Raw genomic sequence first — 16,592 nt, 5'->3', positions numbered from 1 at the left:
GCCAGTAGTAGTAACACATTTTTTGGTCGAAATGTAGTTATTATAACTAAAAATGAACTCCTTGGTGTCGGTTTTATATTGTGACAAAGTTTCAGAATAAAATGTTTTTTTTTTTTTTTTTAGCATTATTAATTTTTTAGTAACTACAAAACCTAACTCAAAACCAAGGCAGGGAGGCCCAGGCCGTAGCGTAACGGTCTGGGCACCGGACTGGTGATCCAGTCGCGGTGTGCCGCGGGTTCGACTCCCGGACCCGACACGGCCTTTACCGCATGTCATCCCCCCATCTCTCTCCCGTTTCCTGTCAGCCTACTTTCTATCCCTTAAAAAATCAATAAAGGCGTAAGCCGCAAAAAAATATATAAAAAAAAAAAAAAAACCAAGGCAGGGTGCAGTAACTACATTTTTTTTGGGGGGGGGGGGGGTCAATGGTCTAATTAGCCATTCTGACTTTTGGGCATGAGAATTACGTCATGAATGCATGCACAATTAAAGTAATATCACTTGTTATACTATAACCCATTTGGCTGGGCCAATTATCTCAGTTTCACCTTGAGCGTAGTTACTGCACTCTGGCTTCGTAGGGCAGAATACTTTGTGTGCATAATTTTAATGGCATGCAAAGTTCTCGTCCTAATGTGTCTGTTTTTGCACCCTAATTGGTCAGATAACATTTTTCCAGCTTCTAAAAAAAAAAAGTATAATCACGTGGGGTCAATTAAATTCCAACCAGAATTTATAGAGGTAAAAAAACAGGGGCACTATGAAAGTTCTCCTTATTTAGAGTAATGCTTGATTTTTATGGTCTGTTGTACGACGATGTCATGTGCCAAAAACATCTACCAGACACGGTCATACTCAGTGGTGGAAAGTAACGTTGTACGGTACTTAAGTACTGTACAAATTAATTTGAAGTCATTTAAAATGTTCTAGATACTTTAACTCCTACTACACTACATCTCAGATGCAAATGTTGTACTTTTACTCCACTAGTCACTTTCAAGATTATTTCTACATTGCTGTATTGACACTTTTACTTACAGTAAGTAAAACATGCAAGTACTTTTTCCACCACTGGTCATACTTCATGACAAAGTGTAGTCGGTCTTTCTTGACCTCCTGCTGGCTGCATATTCTTTGAGACACACATACGGGAATTTTGGGGCATGTCCGAAACCGCCATTGCTTCATGGGGTGAAAACAACACAGCTTACAATTATACTTTAGTTGTGTCTGAGAGGCTAAATGTCATCAAATGGTGGTCCGTGGCTCTGTTTTTGTTTTTGCTGTTATGTGTTGTTTTATATGTGTTTTGTTTTCTTTAAGTCATTCATGTTGTTAACGTGTATTATTGTGATTTTTGTCTTAAAATAAAAAACATTTGATAACAAAAAAAAAGAAGAATACCTTGAACTCCAGCTCCATGCCGGTGACGTTCTCGCCGCCCTCGATCTGCGTCAGCTTCTGTATGTAGGCGTAGAGGTTCCTGGCCGGCACTTCGGTGGTGCCGCAGTTGACGGCTTCCTGGAGCGCGTCGTGGATGAACACGTACTGGTCCTCCGTCTGCACCATGTAGTTGCGCTGCGCGCGCATCAGCGTCACGTGGCCGTAGATGTCCACGGTCTTCTCGTGCTTGATGCGCTCCAGCATGGCGTCGATCACGATGAAGCAGCCCGTGCGGCCCACGCCGGCGCTGCATGCATCACCCAGCGGACACGTCCAAGTTCGAGGAAGGAGGGGGGGTTGGGGGGGGTATGGGAAGAATGACATTATTTTCCGGCAACGTTTAGCAAACAATGGGTTGGGAACCATTTTTGGGTAATGATGGGCCCAATCTAATAACCTGACTCTAACTGACAGAATGTATATACTGCTATATACTGCTCACAAATGTATATATATATAAGCTCACAAAGTTTGGATCTTGCACAGGGAGACCCTACATTTCTGTTGTGGGTCTCGGGCTGTGTGGCTTCCAGCCCGGGACCCTGGGGTTGCAAGTCACTCTACTTCCTAAATAAACAAAAACCGCCCTGAATGCCAACACATGCCTGAGGTCATCTAGGACTTGCACAATTTTTTAAACGACGGCCAATAAAGATTTTATACGGGAAGTCATTGGCTTTAACAAATTATCTTATGAAGCTGGATCCTAGCTAATGTATACTGTACTGCACCACTCAACAAAAAGAACAGAGAAACTGATGCCGTTATAATCTGTTATTTTTGGCAAGCACCATTATGAATTAGCCATTTGTCATCGTCTGTGTCAGTTATTGATATAACATGTTCTTGCTTCCATCCTAATCCCTAACCTTTGCTCCTGCGGCCCTGTTGACCAAATGCCACGTCAGGCAGCACAGTGAGCGGTGCCAGAGAAAGCATGCTCGCTAATGCCAGTGGCGACGGCGAATGCCAATAGGTGAGCACCCGTCTCTGCCAGGCCTGCCACAGGTGGATGTTACCGTTGTTCTCTGAGCGCATACTCCAATCTGAAGTGGGCACGCTGAGTGGAGGTGAAAGGCATGGCGGTCGATGCCATGTGGTGAGCTCCCTGCTGGCGCTGCCATCAAATCTCCCCCCTCTCCTCTCCGCACCCCACCTGCGCTCTTCAACCCATCACAGCTAATCACCCGCTCGGCAGCACCATTTAACCTTTATCTCCAAGCTTTGAAAGGCTCCCACTAAAACGGCTGCGTGCCCGCACGCACACACACGCTCACACTCGCGTACACACATGCATACGTGCGACACACGCACGGTATTGAGAGCGCGGCGTACGAGGGCCCCCGGTAAATTTGTCGAGCGACTTCTGAGAAGAGCAGCTGACTTCAATTAATGCAGTTAGATTAGCACAGTGCACTAAAACGAATAATGGCTTTAGAGGAGCCACTGAAAGGCATTAAGACTCTCCATGGCACATTTTCACATTAGTGCTTTAAATCTAAATTGTAGTGAAAGTGAAAGGAAAAAAAGGAAAAAGAAAAGAAAATGCAGAAATTAGTCTGAAACAAGAGTGAGGCTTTTTTGTAGGGTCTCTGATGAGGTCCGATTAATTTGACCCATGTTGCGTAAACGTGTCCAGATGTTAAGACTACCGAAAAATGTCGGGACTCTGGACGGCCATCACGCCACACGTTCTCCGAAAGTGCCGCGGCATACGAGTTCCGTTCCCACCGTGCTTTATTAAGTGTGCAGAGACACGGCGGCGTTAAGTCCCCCCATTTCAGTACTGACCGGCGGCAGTGCACTGACAGGATGAGGCCTAGCTTGCGCTCGGCGCTCTAATGTAAATAGGTTATTCAATCCATTAAGCCAACATGCCTACGAGGTGTGAGCGACACACTCCAACCTCCTCCTTCTGACGGAGCAGTTGTTTTTCATTTGTTCTGAGAAAGGGGTTGGGGTGGGAGCGGCGTGTGTGCGTGCGTACGTGTATGCGTGTGTGCGTGCGTGGGGGGGGTTGGATGGGGGAGGGTATGGGGTTGGAGTAGAGTGAATCTCCCGGGGGCTAAGTCTGGCTAATAGCAGTAGAACTGCACTACGAATGGAATAAAGATTTTATACGGGAAGTCATTGGCTTTAACAAATTATCTTATGATAACTTTCAAAATGGCTGACGTCCGCATCTTTTCCCCCCACTTACATTAGACACTTTCTCGCAGCTCTAGATAAATGATGTTGCCGCTTGAGAGTGGTCTTATCCGTCATGCATGTGCGAGTTTCCGCACGTCTCTGTGTGCAAGCTTGTGCACGTGTGAAAGAGTCAAGACGTTGAGGTGGGTGCAAAACACGCGTGTGAAGACGTCTAAGGCAGTGGTTCCCAAAGTGGGGTCCGGGGATCCCCAGGGGTCCTTGACGCAGTTCCATGGGGTCCCCAGCTAAATCATAGTTAGGAACCAAATTGTGGGTCTGTAACTCAGAGGGTGTACAAATGGTGTGTGTGTGTGTGTGTGTGTGTGTGTGTGTGTGTGTGTGTGTGTGTGTGTGTGTGTGTGTGTGTGTGTGTGTGACCCTAACGGGTCCATTTGGTTCCATTTGTACACTCTCAGAGTTAAATTAAATTTGATTTTACAATATACATTGGGGCCCCAGAGGTAGAAATGCCATTAAATGGGGGTCTGTAGACTAATATGCATGTCAAACCCTTGAAATTGTCAAACAACAGGTTGAGAATCACTGCTAGAGCTAAAAACCTTCTCTTATGGGCAGTCCCTGGCTGCGGCATATCTTTTTAAATGGGGGTCCGCAGGCTAATTAGTGTCAATTTGGGGGTCCTTGACATGACAAAGTTTGGGAACCACTGGTCTAAGGAATAGAGCCGGACTGATACGTATATTGGCCATCATTTGACTTTGACGACATCGGTATCGGCAACTATGCAGCTGATCTGTCCCAATTTGTAACCACTTTCAACCTGGCGCGCCCTTTTAGATGTGACATGTCAAAACATTTCCTACATTTTCAAATATGTGTGTGTGTGTGTGTGTGTGTGTGTGTGTGTGTGTGTGTGTGTTTATTTTCATCTTTTTAACACCAAGTTAAATATTCTAAAATAGAGACGTTAAACTATTTAAGTTGAATCTTTTCAATATGAAATATATATTTAAAGATTTGCGGTCTACGACAAAATCGGAATCGGACAAGGGTCGGGGGCGCTCTACTCAGGAATATTTGGTCAATGAATCACTTCCAGGTCTGGGAACACCACATAGGCCTTTGGGAGGTGGAAATGGAATCCGTCTCTCTCTCTCTCTCTCAGCCTCAGCTGTTTCCAATCCGTAACTGTTTTACAGTCCGGTCCTGAACGTGGGAGACTGATGACCTGCGAGAGAGCAAGTGACAAGAATGACAGCACCAAGAGAGCCAGAGAGATGGAGGAAGGAGAGGATGAGGAAGGGTGGAGCTGTGTGCTATGCAGCGAGCGGCCGGGGGGCTGGGGGAACGGGTGGAGCTGTGTGTTATGCAGCGAGCGGCCGGGGGGCTGGGGGAACGGGTGGAGCTGTGTGCTATGCAGCGAGCGGCCGGGGGGCTGCATGGGGAACGGGTGGAGCTGTGTGTTATGCAGCGAGCGGCCGGGGGGCTGGGGGAACGGGTGGAGATGTGTGTTATGCAGCGGCCGGGGGGCTGGGGGAACGGGTGGAGCTGTGTGTTATGCAGCGGCCGGGGGGCTGGGGGACGGGTGGAGCTGTGTGTTATGCAGCGAGCGGCCGGGGGGCTGGGGGAACGGGTGGAGCTGTGTGTTATGCAGCGGCCGGGGGGCTGGGGGACGGGTGGAGCTGTGTGTTATGCAGCGAGCGGCCGGGGGGCTGGGGGACGGGTGGAGCTGTGTGTTATGCAGCGGCCGGGGGGCTGGGGGGACGGGTGGAGCTGTGTGCTATGCAGCGGCCGGGGGGCTGCATGGGGGACGGGTGGAGCTGTGTGCTATGCAGCGAGCGGCCGGGGGGCTGGGGGAACGGGTGGAGCTGTGTGCTATGCAGCGGCCGGGGGGCTGGGGGACGGGTGGAGCTGTGTGCTATGCAGCGGCCGGGGGGCTGCATGGGGGACGGGTGGAGCTGTGTGCTATGCAGCGAGCGGCCGGGGGGCTGGGGGAACGGGTGGAGCTGTGTGCTATGCAGCGGCCGGGGGGCTGCATGGGGGACGGGTGGAGCTGTGTGCTATGCAGCGAGCGGCCGGGGGGCTGGGGAACGGGTGGAGCTGTGTGTTATGCAGCGACCGGGGGGCTGGGGAACGGGTGGAGCTGTGTGTTATGCAGCGACCGGGGGGCTGGGGAACGGGTGGAGCTGTGTGCTATGCAGCGAGCGGCCGGGGGGCTGCATGGGGAACGGAGAGCGTGACACAGCCAGTTGTCTCGTCTCGTCTGTTATCGACAAGCAAGAGAGAGAGGCTGTGCAAAGGGGGGGGGGGGAGATTGGGAGTGAGAAAGGAAGACCGAGAGAGGAGGGATAGGGAGAAAAATAGAGAGAGAGAGAGAAAGCCAACGATGGGACTGTACATTTGGCAGTTGAAGGGATGAGATACGTTAGAGAGAGAGAGAAAGCCAGCGATGGGACGTACTGTACATTTGGCAGTTGAAGGGATGAGATACGTTAATGACCTGACACCGCTGCTTCAGCCAGCTGCTTTGGACGCAGACAGACATTAAGTGTCAGGCTAACATGTTTTGTCAAAGTTTGGGGAAATAAGGGCCCAGAGAGAGAGAGGGAGAGAGAGAGAGAATGTACTGTGTAAAAATACAGCTGCAATGGGCCTAGAGAAGATAAAGCCCAAACAGCAGTAAAAGCAATTACATATGTATTGTTACCAAATCTATGGCTGTCAGCCATCCTGTCAAGTCACTGCAGTTTCACTGCCTCGCCCATTAAAAACACACTCCCAAAATGTGTGCCTAAAATTCACCCAAGTCTGTGCAAAGCTATTAATAAAGTCAATAGAATGTAGTTTTCCATGTAATTTCTTACGGACAACACGGTCAATAATTAGTGCTCTACTTCTATTAGTCTCGTTGGCACTGGGCAGATCTAAGCCACGGAGATGGAAACTTGCCTTTTATTTGATTTTGATATCTGTCAAACCAAAACATTGGTTAATCCTCAACAAAACACAATGGTGTTCCATGTCAAAGCAAAAGCCGGAGGTAAAAGACCAACCCCTCACAAAGAATCGATTAACGGCATGGCCTTCCATGTATCCATCTTTAGATAAGACAGTATTTTACTGTCTATGTTGAAGTAGTTTGAAAACAAAGCACACAGCTGTAAATATAGCGAATCTACAAGCTCAGTCACAACATTGAGGATTGGCTATCGGCCACTTAGAAAATCCCATGGCATTTGCAGTCTTAACTAGTTAAACATTATATAATTGGGTGTACGTCAAATAAATATAGCAAAAATGGACACGCTCTGTATTTGTTTTGTGCATTATATATGCCATGCCCAGATTAGGGCTGATATGGCTCATGTCTTTACAGTGTAAGGGCATAAAATGATTCATATAATGTGAAATAAATACAGTGGAACCATGGGTGACTCAGGTCACAGAAAAGGGCATGCAATGTGGCATTCACTCATGACCTTTTTGACTTCCTGTTTGCACCCATAACGCCTGGGTAGCCCCAGCTGTATCCAATACAACCAAACACTATTATTTTGTCAAGATTTCTTTTAAATAGCAGATTCTACGAGCTCATAATGTGTCGCAATGCAACTCATGCAACGCATGCAATGCACTGTGAGCTTGTAGATCACCTGTTTAGGGAATAGGGATAAATTAGGGGTTAAGTGGATACACTGATTTTGATGCCGTTAACATTTTCTTTCTGTTGACCCCCTGGAATAAATACATTGAATAATCAAGAAGTGCATTTTTTTAAACACAAACAAATCAACGTAAAATAAACTAATAGTTGTTTTAGTCTGATTAGTCTGATTAACTACTTAAGCCATATTGTATACTTCACTGTGCAATAATGTTGCACAAGAATAAATAGCATTGCATAGTAGATCGGCAATTTTTTGCCATCTAAAAAAGAGGAATGCAAATAAATTGATTGTTTTCTTTTTTTAAATAATCACTTACACTGATTAATTTATTCAATTAACTGTTAACACCATGTAACGATCAGGAGAGAGTGAGCTCTAAAACAGCAAGACATGGATGCATTTTTATTAACAGCCCCCACCCCCTACCCCCACGGTGCTTCTATGGGAAGGAATTCAGTGTTGGCCAACTTCCAAATCCAAGTTTTATGATTTAATATTCTTTTATAGCACGCGCAACATAAAATGATCTGCTTGTTAAAACTCAAATGCAGATGTGCTTCTATGAGAAAGTCCCTTTGCCCAGTTTAACCCATTCTGAACGGGAACCCATTTTGGTGTTGGCATCATGTTATGCTTTAGCTATCGAAAAATAGCAGATCTACAAGCTCATAGCGCGCCACCGAGTGGCGCGCTACGAGCTTGTAGGTCTGCTATTTTTTGAAAAATCGAAGAAAGACTGACATTTTTAGAATCTGATCTCAGGTCAGAATGGGTTGATCAGACACAGTGTGTGTCCAGTGGAAAACTCGTATGAATCTGATCTCAGGTCAGAATGGGTTGATCAGACACAGTGTGTGTCCAGTGGAAACCTCGTATGAATCTGATCTCAGGTCAGAATGGGTTAAAAAAACGGTTTTTTTGGCATCAGTTAGCCAGTACTGCTCTCTCTGGATACCAATAAAACTCATATCTTTTAGGGCAAATTTGTTCGTCATTTGACAAGATAATCTTATGGCTGCATTACCACTGTAGCTATAGGGAAATCATTTCTCTTCATTAACCACTGGCTGTATAAAATCCAAAGCCCTCTGAGCTTCATTAGGAAGGCTGGGAAAATCAGACATGTACATGAGGTGAGCACGTGTTCTCGCCAGGTAATGACAGTTGCTTCTGCTCCAAAACCAAGAGATGTTAACCACTTATTATTTCACTTAAATGGGCGCCATGGGGGGGGGGGGGGGGGGGGGGGGGGCTACCCTGGCTGTAGAACCTTCAGGGGTTTGTTAAAATCCTCCATATTACTGAGAATGACAAAACAACCAGATTTGCAACGGCGGCCATTTTGCCCTTCACCACATAAACCCTGGTGTTTTTCACAATTTTCAAGCTTGCATCGCAACGCATTGTGAACTTGTAGATCGGCTATTTTGGCCTTTGTGGTACGACCAAGTATAGGCCGCTTAAGTGGTCAAATAATACTTGGGAAATCCCAGCCCACTGGGGATGACGTTGGAGCAAAATGGCCCAGTATGACGCAAGAGTGAAATGACCACCGGGTGAATATGGTCAACACAGAGGAAACCTGCCACTGATGGCTACAGTACAGCAAAGGTGGACTGTCTCTCCACTGTCCTGTTGGTAACATGCACTCTCTTAACGTTCTGAAAATTGTGTTCTCTGTCTTGTGGGAGTGACAACAAAGCTTCAAAATCAATAGCCGCTCGAGACGCGGAGCCCACTTTCCGTCCGACCACGTCAAATTAATTCTGCTTCCCTCGACTCCGGGGGCCATTACAAATGAAATGACTGCGTGTGTGTGCGTGTGCGCGTGCGTGTGCGTGTGCGCGTGTGTGTGTGTGTGTGTGTGTGTGTGTGTGTGTATGTGACACATGCGACGCGTGCACAATCCCAGTCTTATTTGAAGTACGCCAAAGGCAACGATGACGGCGCCGATACATGAACAAGCGTCTGTGAGTAAATTGCACATAACTGCTGCTGGGCGTATCTAAGAGGACACATGTTCTAAATATTTGCCTCAAATGCTACTGCTTTTTTCTATGGATTACTCACCCCATGGAGAATTCATATCCCTAGTATACTGTAGTGAGCTGGTCATCACATTATTGGAATGCGACAAGAACAAAAACATATCCAAGAAGTGTCCATGGGGTCAGTTGGGGGTGAACTATCACTTTAACTCTTTTTCTGCCCACTAGGTGGTAGCATAAGCACAGCTAACATGTGCCAGCCATTGACTCACATTCTACGAGCCTCTGTTTCATGTCCGGGTTATCGGGGAGGTGGGTGCCGTTGTTGTTGAGCAGTGATCGTTAGCATTAGCGCATACCCCTCAGCACTCAGAAACAGTTACATGTCCGGAGCGATGCGAGACAAAGTCACAAATGAAATCCGATCATCGGATGCGCGACGGGTCACCATGGACAGAGCTCGGAGCTTTAGAGATACAGGGCTTGTAACCCTAATAGCAGATCTACAAGATCACAATTCTCCTCACAATGTCTATTTTTCAAATAATACCATACTTGTGGGAAATGTCTGACCTCAGAAATACAAGTACACGCACGCACATGTGCACACACATGCGCGCACGTGCGCGCACGACTGCATGGCTGCATGACTGTACGACTTCTTGTTTGATCTGTTATGTTTGTTACATAGATCCATTCTCTCTGACATACTATACATGTAAATTCAACAATTACATGGTAAACGGCCATGGTCGTTGCACTTGTCCTTCCTGTGGACGACACCCAGACCAAAATAATTAATCAGTGGCTCAGGAAAGTGTGCCGTCCAGTTAATTACATGCTACACAAATCCATCTCCCCCCCCCTTCTGCCCTTGTAGAGTTTTAGACTTGTTTGTGTGTGTACAAACAACACTCTCAGCAAAACAAAGATAGGGGAAATTTCCGGGCTGTCTCCAGTTTAATGAATTCCATTGCTGCTGCAGCTGCGGTGGAAATCTATATAACAAAGAGGGAAAAAAAAGAAAAAAAAGAGAAGAAAACGTCTCTGCCAAGGAACAGGGCTCAGATCCTTGCCCTGAGAAAACGGCACAAAACGCCAAAAATGTTGTTTCGTATGTACTGTATGTTTCATATGCATTTCGTGTGCATTTTTACTAACCATATATACGATGTTGCGCCCCAGTGTCGTGCACCACAAATAGCTGATCTACATGTTCAGAACAGGTCTCACGCGAGCTTGAAAAGCGTCTATTTAAGTATAAATCAGGTTAGAAGCATGGCTGTAGCCATGCTTGAATCTGATAGGGGGCCAGAGGAATTATAAAGGCCCTGTCTTCAGAGTGACACTAATTCCCATATTCTGCTTCATCCTAAAAATAAAAAAATAAAAAAGTCCAGGGTTTTCAATTTTAACTGATTCGGCAACTAGCTCTAATTAACATCAGCATGTGGCAATTCTAATTCTTTGGTAATCCCCCCGCCGCCGCCATGTCAATTTTTGTCAGTTTTCTGACAAAGTTTGTATCTAATACACTTCATTTTCACACCCTCATTTATTTATTTATTTTTGGTCTGGAGGTCTCCCTTTTTTTTCCTTTCTTTCGCTGATCCTCTGAAGTCCTCCCAAGTTGAGAGGAGTCAGAAGTCTGTGTGCCTCCTCCTATCTCTGTGCTCTCTCACTACTGGGAGTCTGGTCCGTTTGTGTTCGCTTGAGGACTGTGAAGTCTCTGCTTTATGTATTTCAGCTGCAATAACCCCAGGGATAAGCCGAGGAGTTGTGGGACCATTGATGCGCGACATGTCGGTGCCGTGGCGAGGAGGGCCTGTGCAACGTCTGCGTGTTTAGTGTGTGGGAAGAGATGCTGAAAGTTTGTGCCAAGGGCAGTGACACCAGTAATCGTCGCACTCAGTTGTGTCACAAACACCTTCAGATCTAAAGTAACATCCATGAAAGCCAGCCGGATGACTCCCTTAGTCCCTTTGGCTCACAGGAGGAAAGCCAGGGATAGTCACCGTTTTTGTGTTTGTTTTTTTACTCCGTCTCTTCTATCCTCCTTCCTTCTAGATCTATTACCAGCATGAATCTGATTTATTATTCTGATTTATTATCGCGTGGACAGAAAGTAGACACAGGCACTTGACAGAACAATAAAAAAGGACTTAAACACAATCAGTAAATCTGTTTGTTCAGGGTTTAAACAGGCCCAACACGATGTTTCAGTATTACTACATGCCAATGATGCCATGCATCATAATTTAAGTTGAGGTAAATGGAAAATGCCTCTTTGTATTCTTGAGATCTGCGCTTATGTAGGCTTGAACTATCCAATTTCAACCAATGATATCATGACATCCACCCATCAATCAATTTTCAGTTGTCCATGTTTGCTTTGCCCATTTCACAACGTTCAAATCAAATTCCGTCCAATGTTATATATAACAGTCTGTCCTGTTTAACTCTGAAATACATCATGATACGGAAGGTTAGGCTATCCACCATCACTGTCAGGACTTAAATACTAGGTGTGTCTGCATGCAGTATACCAGCTCAGTGGCATTAGTTGATATTCCGCCATGAGACTGGGAGGTCAGGTCAGGGTTAGAATAGTCCCCACACTTTGGGCCGTTTTTGTTATAATATACTGTATATATATATATTATATATTATTCGTGTGTCTCACCTGCAGTGTACCACCATAGGTCCTGCATCTGGAGGGTTGCAGGCTTTGACTCGTCTGAGGAAGGCCAGGAATGGCGTGGGGTGCTCAGGCACCCCGTGGTCTGGCCATGCCGTAAACTGGAACTGCCTGACCTCTCTCTTCTCACTGGAGCCGTTCTGAGACAGTGAGAACAAAGAATTACTGATACATCCCATGCTATCTCTCATCCCAACGGAAATTGTAAATGCATCGCTAGTGCGATTGATGGAGTCGTATTTAAGACCCCTATCTTTGGATAAAAAAGTGGTCCTTTCCTGTGCTGCTCTAGCCTTCCTGTTTGTCCCTAATGTAGCCTGGCTAAAGCCAGACGCGAATCAGCCGTTAGCAGCCTGCCGGCAGATATGATTTGAGTCTGGCTAATTAGCCAGGCTATCTCTAATGGGCTGTGTGCACCGAAAGTGTTTTTCTGAGTTTTTTATTTATTTAAATAGTGCATTTATATAGCGCCTTTATCCAAGGCGCTTTACATAGATTGTGCATTACATTCACCCATTCATACACCGATTGCGGCGGAAGCCATGCAAGGTACCAACCAGCACATCGGGAGCAATTTGGGGTTCAGTGTCTTGCCCAAGGACACTTCGACATGTAGACAGGAGGAGCCGGGATTCGAACCGCCGGATCATTGGACGACCTGCTCTACCTCTTGAGCCACAGTCGCACCCAGCGAGTTGCCAGCGCTTTTCTGCTATGCCTTTTCTACAGTATGGTAAAGACATGCTACGAGTGCTCTTCCCAATGCCGTGCATGGTGTTTCTCATGTCCACCATTTATTTGGTGGTGTGCCTTGGGTGCCTCAAGTAGAAAATAGTTCAGCCCTCTGCATACTGTAGTTCGTGCAGTAAGTGTAAATGCACATGCTTAATCTTAGCTTAATGTCAACTTACTTTATAAAGTGCAAACGTCCTGACACAGTACGTGGCCAGCTCCACTGTGTCCAGCAGCGTGACCTGAATGAGACCATATGTCTCTGTCCCTCTCGTGGGCCAGTACTGGTCACATTTCACCTGCAACACAGGGCAGAAATAACATCACACCAAGCATAGTTAGGGGTTGCTGTCGGGTGAAAATCTTGTATGAACTGTTACTTCAGGAAATGAGGAAAAAGAAATACCTTGACGCTCTTGTTAATACTTTGGTTAAATATTTATAAAACCCACAGATAACAAATTGAAAATGTATAAAGTTCAACACATCCCCATGCAAGGCGTTATAAGTTTTGCCAGGCACTGTTTTATGACAAAGTACAGGCCAGGGTATTCATTTAAGAGAAGAAAAAAACCCTTGAAATATGGAGAAACAGGGTTTCTGAACGACAGTGACAAAATAAAGTTAGGAACCTAAGCTCTCACTCGTCTCTGCCAAAACATTCCATCCTCTATTCATATAAAATCTGTTCTAATATTGGCAAAACAAAGACATATCACAGTTTATACAGACCAGGTGCGATTTCACAGTCAAGAAATAAGCTTGAGAGAGTTGGATGGGGGCAGACTGCTATTTATTGTTCTGACAGGCTCTATAATTGCAATCATAACTGCAGTTTTCCAATCATATTACAGGCTTGGGTTTATTATGATTATACAGCTTTGTTGCCCAGTGAACGGCCAATAAAACACTGTTCCATTACAGTAATTGTTTAGCTGCCAAAGAGACGCCCTGCTAATACAGTGGAAGGAAATGACAGATGCAGATGTTTGACCTAATACGGGATATTCCTAACGTGGGAAAACCTGTATGTCCAAAACTGTTACTTTTCAGGAAATGAATGAATTAATCCAATGTAGTTGTTATTTAGTCACAAACGTTGGTTAATTATTTTAAGTGGTTAAATAATATTCCACTGACAACACACTTAATAACCACTTTCACTATAGAAACTGAAATCCATAATTTTGCGAGCTTGTTCAACTACTATTTCTCCAAGTTTTGCATGACACTTTTGTATGATGAAGTAGAGCACTTTGAATTAAATTTTGCAAAAAGTTATGGAGATATGAGATTTCTCCCACGACAGCAATGATAAGTTTGTGCGAGAGCAAGCTATAGCGTAGTTTCAAGGACTCAGCACAATCCAAATATTAATGATGATGATCAAGTGGTTTTTCATGGCTGAATATAAAAGCAACTGGTTGACCAGCATTAATAATAAAATATGATATTGATGACGGAGGGAATGGAGGGATTCCGATCTGGATATGCAAAACATAAAGATAGCTAGCTCATCACATGCTATGCAGAGAGGACGATACGAGTTAATCAATACGCCGTTAGCACCAACAAAAGCTCCAAATGCCAAGTGTGCGTGTGTGCGTGCGTGTGCGCACTGTGCGGGCGTGCGTGCGTGTGTGCATGTGCGTCTTCTCTGTGGAGTTCCACCTATCATGACCATAAGAGGGATCGATTACTAATCAATTATTTTATTAAATGATCCAATATCGCAAAAAGGGCTGTCAGGGCCCTTTCGTTTTCTTTCTTTCTTTTTTATATAGCTCTGGCAGATTCGTCTGGTTTCCAGCTGGCTATACTAATACCGCACACACTACAAAATAGTTCATTCACCGTACACTTTCCAAGGTCAACATCGATCAGCCTTCCTGTCAAAAACAAGTTCTTGGAAAAGGCAAAAAGTAAATCATTGCTGCCTGGAGTAGTATTTCACATACAGCCTATACCTATTGGTTTATTAAAGTCTGGGCGGGAACCCCTTTTGGTGTTTTAATTATGTTATACTTTAGCTATTGAAAAATAGCAGATCTACAAGCTCATAGAGCGGCACAGAGTGCCGCGCTACGAGCTTGTAGATCTGCTATTTCTTGAAAAATCATGAAAATGTGTTGCAAAGAATATATATTCTTTCAGAGCGAACGTTTTTAACTCAAAGCTTTGCTTCTGGGGGGTTGGGGGGGGGGGGGGGGAAGAGTCCCCTGGAACACAACATATTTTCAGATGGGGGTCGGTGGGCAATTACATAATGTTTTGGGGGTACTTGACATGAAAATGTTTGAGAACGACTGACATAGAAACATGGGTTTTTCAGTAAACTGTCCTCAGGTCTAAATGGGTTAAGGGTATCAAAGCCCTGATGGGCGAAACGTTGTAGAAAAGACGGGGAGCAAACATATATCGTGTGCGGACTGTTTTCTTCATTAAATAATTGCTGTCGGGCAGAAACCACGTATCTCTATATTTCTACTATTCGTTATACATTGATACCTTACTTTATCATACTACAGTGTCACTCAAAAGTAGCAAAAATAGCTGATTTACGAGCTCACAACTTGTGGGCATGCCACGTTGTGAGATTGTAGATCGGCTATTTTTGGCGCTTTGCACCACGTTGCGAGTCTTGCGACCTTGTAGATCAGCTGTTTTCACTACACGTATTAATTATATGTTTCATTTATGGAACTGCTTAGATTTGTTTGTTGTTACTATTATTGTGTAAAATAATGTAACTTTTTTATATTTAAAAATGAAATAAATATGTATTTTTCTTAAATGTGTGTTACTCTTGTCGTGACCCATAAAAATTGGTCTGTGGCCCACAAATGGGTCCCGGCCCACTGATTGGGTACTGTACAAGGTTTCCAAACGAAGTAAGCAACGGAATGCACAGACGAATGAAGACTGGATCGACGATGCAAGCTTTTGTATCCACGACCTCTTAGTAGACAATAGACATTGTTGTGAGATGTGCTAAACTAATGTTTGGTTTGTTGTATTCATGTTTTTCTAATCTCAACCTTGAGGAGTGAGTGGGTGGTAGGACGATGATGGCTTTAATAATAAAGTTGAATTAATTATAAATTTGGAAAACACTTTGAATATAATACAGAGAAGAAAAGGATGTGTGCTGTATGTGTATCGGTATAGAGGGGAGAAAGCAGGGGACCAAGTAAAGACCCCTGGGGGACCCCGGTCAAAATAGTATAGTAGTGGTTCTCAAAATCCAGGGGTCCCTGAGAGGCTTCTGCATGGACAAAGGGACACTACGGGTCTGTTCCATTTGTACCCTCTCAGGGTCATGGTGGTCCTTGAAATTAAAACGTTTGAGAATCACCGGGGTTCAGGACTGCTACAGAATACATTTAAACCGCCGCTAATATATTCATGCTTATATTTCCTACCCTGGACCTCTCCTCCAGTTTAGTCATCATGACGATGTTGGCACTTCTCTGCTCCCAGATCATTCTCCAGAAGTCCCCGAATGTCTCTGGCAGAGAGCCCTGGGTGGCGATGTAGGCGTTCTGCTTCCTGTAGCCATCAATGTAGTTGGCATTGATGTAATCACTGCCGGGGATGCCTGGAGTAAGAGACAGCCAACGCTTTAACACCGTTGAAGTGCATCTCAGTTCATTGTTGAGGATTGTCATAGTCTATAGATAGAACGAAGCACACTATTTATGACACAAGACATACTGACATAGCATTCAATCCATGTCTATTTTTGGCTGATGTTGGTGTTCACATTTAAAGGACCTTCCAACCTTATCCTACTATAAATGCGCCAAGTCTCCGTATGTGTGTACGTACAGTACAGTATGTACTGTACGTACGTCTGTAATCCACGTAACCCGAGAACAGTTTGTCCCACTGACTTAAGATTTGACACAC

At 45.1% G+C, this 16,592-nt stretch overlaps 1 protein-coding gene across 22 annotated transcripts in view; it reads right to left on the bottom strand.

The window, feature by feature from the left end:
* Positions 1-16,592, bottom strand: part of LOC310875778 (receptor-type tyrosine-protein phosphatase delta) — a 337,144-nt gene that overhangs the window by 11,315 nt on the left and 309,237 nt on the right. For all 22 annotated transcript variants that reach the window (XM_083789123.1, XM_083789126.1, XM_083789140.1 and 19 more), the window contains 4 exons: positions 16,106-16,281; positions 12,863-12,982; positions 11,937-12,091; positions 1,408-1,693 (listed from right to left, as the gene is read on the bottom strand). In XM_083789123.1, the coding sequence (XP_083645249.1) occupies positions 1,408-1,693; positions 11,937-12,091; positions 12,863-12,982; positions 16,106-16,281 (737 nt within the window). The remainder of the gene's footprint in view (positions 1-1,407; positions 1,694-11,936; positions 12,092-12,862; positions 12,983-16,105; positions 16,282-16,592) is intronic.

The sequence above is a fragment of the Protomyctophum parallelum genome, assembly GCF_964188405.1.
Source record: "Protomyctophum parallelum genome assembly, chromosome: 18".
Classification (NCBI taxonomy): Eukaryota; Metazoa; Chordata; class Actinopteri; order Myctophiformes; family Myctophidae; genus Protomyctophum; species Protomyctophum parallelum.
This window is presented reverse-complemented; position numbering and strand designations above follow the sequence as displayed.